We start from the raw sequence: 6,513 nt of genomic DNA, 5'->3' as shown, positions 1-6,513 counted from the left end.
TGCACACGGCCCTCTGCTGTGAGGACCAGAATGCACACGGCCCTCTGCTGTGAGGAGCAGAGTGCATACGGCCCTCCACTGCCAGTGAGGAGGAAGGCCGTGCAGTGGGACAGTGGGAGGGAGTGGATGGACAGAGACGCTCTGCTTCTTCCCAACAGCCCCTGGGCCACCCTTCATTCCACCCTCTCGGCTGTCAGGAGTCACATCATCTCCTCCAGCCTCGTGCAGAGCTGAGCATTCTTGGCCATCACAAGCTAAGTTGAGGAGCTCTGAAACCGCTCTTGGCTATGGATGCCGACCCAGAATCACTGACATTAGGTGTCATGATAAGAAAGAGCAGCCTCTGGACAGATGGGCTCCAATGACGCAAACACGGACTTGCTCTGGACTGGGTTCTGTGAATCAGATCTTAAGGGCTCGACACAGTGACTGGAGGAACTAGATGTGTTCACTCTCTCTGTGCCGGGCAGACATAAATATATCCCCTCATGACAGATGACTTTCTTTGCTTGGACTGTCCTAACTACAGTGACTTTAATAGGCAATTAGATCTTCTATTTAATCATGGTTTAAAAAAAAAGTATGTATAAACTAATTCTTCTAAAGCTAAAGCCACAGTGTCATCATTTGGTCAAGACGCCCAGGCCCCTAACACGGGTGGAAGAGAAGTGGGAAGAGCCATTCACATCAGGCCTGGAGCTTCTCCAGATCCTCAAACTACGGCCTGCAGGCCACATGTGGCCCACCGGGTGTTTTTGCCGCTGCTGCCTGTCCTGCTTAGCAGCCGACTTGTCCCAGGGTCTGCAGTCCGGCCCTCCAATGGTCTGAGGGACAGTGAACAGGCCCCCTGTTCAAAAAGCTTGAGGACCCCTGCTTAGACTGTGAGGCTATGGGACCAGCGCTGGGACTCTGAGAAGGAGGTGGCCACTGCGAGCACATGGCCACAGTACAGTGTGTCAGGCAGAGGCAGCAGATGCACCTCTAAGCAGAGCAAGCCGGGGTGAAGGCTGCCATATCCCGCCAGAAACCTCCCGCCCGCCCATTTTCCTTCCCGCCCATTTTCCTTCCCGGTAGATGACATGACCATCAGTGACAGTGAGAGTGCTCACACCAGCAGCCCTGCGGCCCTCCATCCCCCTACCCTCACCATCCCACTAAAGGGATTCAGAATATGCTTTCTAAAGGTCTCTGTCATGGACTGAAGGCCAGTGTGCCTCCAAACTCACATGCTGGAGCCTTAACCCCCAATGTGACGTTGTTGGAAGGTGGAGCCTCTGGGGGCTGACTTAGGTCCAGATGGGGTCATGAGTGTGGCACCCCCATGACGGGGTTAGTGTCCTTCCAGAAGAGAGAGACCAGACCTCTCTGCTAAGTGAGGATGCAGAGGGAAGGTTACCGTCTGAAAACCAGGAGGGAGCCCTCACCCGGAACCAAATCTGCTGGTACCCTGACCTCAGACCTCCACCCTCAGAGCCACAAGGAAGAAATATCTGTGGTTGGAGCTGCCCGGTCTGTGGCGTTCTGTTACAGCGGCCTGAGCTCAGACGGTCCTCCCTTAGACAGAGCCCAATATCCTAACACCCCTCAGAAATCTAGGCTGAACCTTGAGCCCACATGAGTGCTCACAGCCCCAAAATGCCTTCTGAGATCACTGCACTCGATGACTGAGTCCCTTCATAAATACAGAAAAAAACCCAGAACGTTTAATAGTGTGAGTCCTCCTGATATTACAGGAATTGTCTCCGAGCTCTTTGGGAAATGACTGGTCTGTTTCTGTCGTTCTAGGTCTAAACCTCAAGGCTGCAGGCAGTGAGCGGGTGGTGTACTCACGTCCAGGGACTCCAAGCAGTACCAGCAGAAGGCGTGCTTGCAGTTCTTACACATCATCTGCGCACACCCCTCGTCCCGCTCGATGTACACTTTGCACTTGGGGCAGCGCTTGATGGGCGCGTCGTCCTCTTCCATTTTGAAAGACGAGCTGTGGGGAAAACTCCATGAGGGGTCCGCACTGAGGGCTCCCCAGAGGGCCCCGCAGCCCCTGCTGTTCTGGAACCATTAGCTCAATGACAGAGAACGAGGTTCCTTGTTATTAAATGCAAAAAAGCAAAGAAATGGCACTCAAGAAAAAAAAAAAAAGGACCAAAATACTGTGAATCAGCCAGTTTGAGTTTGTGGGGGGGGGGAAAGGCAAACTCAGCATGTATCTAAATTTAGATACATACAGACAAAAGAAAACTTAGGGAAAGGATTCTAAGGGAGTATCTGAGAAACCATATAACAGTCAAACATTATGTCTTTATTCATACATATGTCTGTTTTCCAAAGCGTTGATGAGAAATTTTATACACTTTCCCATTATCAGAAACAATGAATCTTATGAACACATACAAACAAACACACATTATTTGCTTAGAATGATCTCCAAAGCTGTTTTCCTGACAAGTCTGGTTGGCTTTGCAGTGGTTAGTGAGATGGGCTTTAACCCAAAGTCAAGTGCTGGCTCTTCTGCAAAGTAGCTGTGGGATAACTCTCTAAGCCCTGGTCTTCTCATCAGCATTAGCATAATAAGAGATTCTGTGTGACTAGAGGACAGTGTAGGATCCAGCTTGTGCCTGATACAAGGTAGCAATAATTCAGCGTTGCTAATAAACTGATGACAGATATTTAGGTATGACTGCAAAAGGAGGTCCACCCTATGCCACTAATTCTAAAAAGACAACTAGGAATATGCATGAAGGCTCTGGAAGAATAAATGGTAAACTGTTCAGGAAGGTCACTGGTGATCACGTGGGGGCACACGCCACACTCTACACTGTCTGACCCGGCTGTGCCAGCCCAGCACTGCCAGAGAAGGCGTCCCTGCAGGGTGAGCAGCCTTTCTGGAATTTAGTACCTTTATGATTACACATTCACTGAAGCTGAGCAAATTCTGCCACTTTGCCCGCCTTTTGGCCAAAGGCTTCCCCACAAGCATCATGGTCATTATAGAAATCAAATGAAATTTCACTTTCCTGTGAGTTTTCTGGGGACTTGTAGTGAACCTTCCTCCAGGTGAGGTATATGCTGAAGGTGACTGTTTTGTTCATTAGCAGGAGGTGACAGGATAAGAAATAATGAGGGAAGCAATACACCCTCACATTCTCGTACGTGGGAGCACAGAGTCTTGAGACAGGGCAAATCCCAGCTGCACCACTTGTGTGGCGTCTGAGTCTCCTCGTCTGCCCAGCAGGCTAAGGAGGCTGCTAGCCTAGGCCTCCGCAGGGGCAGTGAGGACTGGAGGGTTTGCACGTGTTGAGCACGTGGGCACAGACACCTGCACAGTAAGTGTCAGTACTCGATAAACAGTACTTTGTTATTAATAGTACTATCACCAAAAGACATCAAAACCACAAAACCATCTCTCTAGCTCAAGTTCTCCTCCTATGTAGAGCAAACTACAGACCAATCTGGCCTCACAGAATGCGGTTTAGAAGGATCAAAGGTTATTGCAATGAGCAAACGAGATCACGTGTCTGCAAGTCGGCTCTGAGAAAGCCTCAGCCTGGCTTTCTTCTGACACTGATTTGGATTTTGCAAAGAGCTAAAAGTCCCGGCACAAGACCCGAGGACCCGGCTGGCTGTCGGTTAGCTAACGTTGTTTTGGTGTGGAAGCCAGGTGTGACTTTAAAGTTATGAAACCAATTTTCTCATGTGACTCAGAAGTTAATTTTGAGAGAAATGCTGTGAACAGTGTTTAGAGTGTCTGCTGGGCAGAATTTTCAAATGCAAACTGTAAAAATATGCAAGTGCTGGTTCTCTGTGTCATGTATAAAATTTGCATGGTGTCGACGAGGGTTTTCCAACATTTCCTGGTATCTGAATTACATTTAAAGTTATTATTAACAATAACTGTTACCATAAACTCAAATTATTGAGGAGTCTGATGGTCCAACCACAATGGACGTGCCCTAATGCCCGTCAGGGGCTGGCGATGTAGTGAGCATAGCTGGTGGGGGTGGATCAGCACATGGCTAAGGGTAAGACTCAGCCTTAACTCTCCTACATGGCCAATGGGTGTGTGTCTTCTCAGTTTCAGATGCCAATCGACAGTCACCTTCAGTTCCAGGGAGATGAGGGGCTGGTGAATAGTGGGGGTTACCCCCAAGCCACTCTGCTTGGAGGCGTTGCAGCTCAGCCCCACATGGGAGGGAAGGTGGGCTCGGAGCAACTGGGTGCTCAGACTTCCCAGGGAAGCCAGAAATTCCAGTTTTTAAATTTTCACAATCTGAGATTTGTGAACTTTGATGTACATTGCCCTTGTGGCATGATAAGAAAAACTAAGTCATCAGGCCCCAAACCCTCACCACCCTCCATCTCAAATTTGAAGTGTTGAAGACGGGGTACAAGTGAAATGGTTACAAGTGAAATGGTTCACGCTAGCCTGGTGTGGCCGGGACACAGCTCAGACCCTGCAGACCCCACATCGGGTCGGGTGATCGGCCTGATGGCAGTCAGTGGGTCGGCTGATGAACGACACAGTCTGGCTGAGGTTGTAATCAATGCACAAGCTCAGTGGGGACACAGAGGGCAGGGCCATTGACCTTGCCCTGGGAGCCCGAGGTGTGACAAGGGGCTGTGAGGGAGGCCAGAATTCTCTGGGGAATGAGGAGGGCAGAGAAGGGTGCTCCTGGGCCAGGACCAAATGTGCCCCAGGAGGAGACAGGGACCCTGGAGAGTCTGGGGCTGGGACAAGACATGGGGCCGTGGGCTCTGGAAAAGGAAGAAAGGAAAAGCAGGGCCGCTGTGACAACACCTTTGGGTGGATGAGTGGCTGTGGCAGCTCCTCTGTCAGGAATGTGGCCTTTGCAGTAACAGGACAACCATCTACTGGAGCCATGTGACATGCACATTTTGCAGGACACAAAGACCTGGACATTATCAGATTCACATGTTGGAGCCACTAAACTGTAAGGCATGGAGAGCAGTGAGCAGCCCAGAGTCCACCCAGGCAGGCAGGCCGGCCATCTGGCCGTGGGGGGCGGGGCAGGAACACAGGAGTGCCTTCCTGTGTCCTTAACTGACAGACTTGAAATTTTAAGACGCAACAACACTGGCCTCAGCTGAGAACCTGTACAGGGGGATTCTCCAGATAATTATGACCTCTGCCCTCCTCTCATGCCTGTCTCCACATCCCACATTGAATCATCTTCAACACAGTGGAGTCTTAGAAAACCCAGGGTAGCAGCATCCAGCATTCACACTGGAATGTGACAGTGGAGGCACCTGTCACACCAGGCAGCAGGCGAAGGCTGGTTCTTACGCACTGTCTACTTCCAGGGCCTCCCACATGCCTGGCACGTGGTCAGTTCTCAAAAATAAACAAATAACAATAGTCCTGAAAGAGCCTGGAGAGTTCCCATGTGCTGGGCCAACCCAGTCATAGCCACGCCCACCTCAGTGACACTCTCAGGAAGGAAGCACAGATCCCCCTCCCACGGATGTCCAGGTGGCAGCTTAGTCCTGAAAGTTACCTGGTCTCCCCGGGGAGGAAGGTGACAGGCACGGGCTCTGGGCAGCCCTGGCCAGGGTGCCAGCTGGCTTTGCAGGCGGAGCAGAATTCCATGTGGCACGCTTTGCATTGCACTGGCTGGGGGGTCTGCAGCCCCACGTCCTGGAGCTGGCACACAGCCTGGCAGGTGGACGCTGGGCACCATGTCCGACAGGGATCGAAGAGCACCTCTGGCACAGGAAGACAAAATGGAGAGTCAAACCTGGGAAGCCAGAGGGGCAGGGGTCCAGGGGTTCAGGGGTCCAGGGGTCCAGGGGTTCAGGGGTTCAGGGGCTCCAGGGCTGAGGGAGCAGACGGAGTGCCTGCTCTCCCCTCCTCCTCAGCCCCTCCTAGTATCTCACCCCTACACAGGGCATAGCCGACCTCCAGACACCCCAGTGTCCCTAGGGGAGGTCACCCCTGCCCATAGAGCATCCTTGGCTCCCTGGGACACCCCTGTCTGTACCCGAGGCACAGCTTGAAGACCTCCACATTCAGGAAAGCTTGGCGACCACGCACTACATTCCCCCATCTGCCTGCCCCAGGGGACAGCCTTCTAACATGGGGCCAGTGCCTTCATCCTGTCCCCTCACACCTGCCTTGTACTCAGGACACAGTGCACTCTGGGGGGCAGGAGAGGGGAGGAAGGAGCTTGGGTTCATCTGCCTGAGCTCATCTCCCCTCCCCAGTTTAAATCGAAGCCAGGAGCTACTGCTGAATGAACCCTTCAGGATCAGGTTTCCCCCTGAATTGGAGCCCAAGAAGCTCAGAAGCCCAATTTAATGGAATCAGAAAGTTTATTTTTGCCCACAGGACACCATGAAAAGCTTACTGCTTCACATCCTTCTCCAGAAATTGCATTTATTCAAACAATGCGGACTGAGCTGCCCTTTGCTGTGAACCTGGCTATTCATCTCATTTTCCCTCTTGACCAGTGTGACACTGAATCCTCAACGAGGGGACAGTGGGAAGGAACCAGAAGGAAT

At 51.7% G+C, this 6,513-nt stretch overlaps 1 protein-coding gene across 2 annotated transcripts in view; it reads right to left on the bottom strand.

The window, feature by feature from the left end:
• The window catches only part of RNF144A (ring finger protein 144A), a 112,844-nt gene that overhangs the window by 14,382 nt on the left and 91,949 nt on the right, over positions 1-6,513 (bottom strand). For both annotated transcript variants that reach the window (XM_012813905.2, XM_023509070.1), the window contains 2 exons: positions 5,511-5,718; positions 1,831-1,978 (listed from right to left, as the gene is read on the bottom strand). In XM_012813905.2, the coding sequence (XP_012669359.1) occupies positions 1,831-1,978; positions 5,511-5,718 (356 nt within the window). The remainder of the gene's footprint in view (positions 1-1,830; positions 1,979-5,510; positions 5,719-6,513) is intronic.

This window comes from Otolemur garnettii, unplaced genomic scaffold, assembly GCF_000181295.1.
Source record: "Otolemur garnettii isolate 467f Iridium unplaced genomic scaffold, OtoGar3 scaffold00336, whole genome shotgun sequence".
NCBI lineage: Eukaryota > Metazoa > Chordata > Mammalia > Primates > Galagidae > Otolemur > Otolemur garnettii.
The sequence above is the reverse complement of the archived record's forward strand: the minus strand, read 5'-3'. Positions and strand labels throughout refer to the sequence as shown.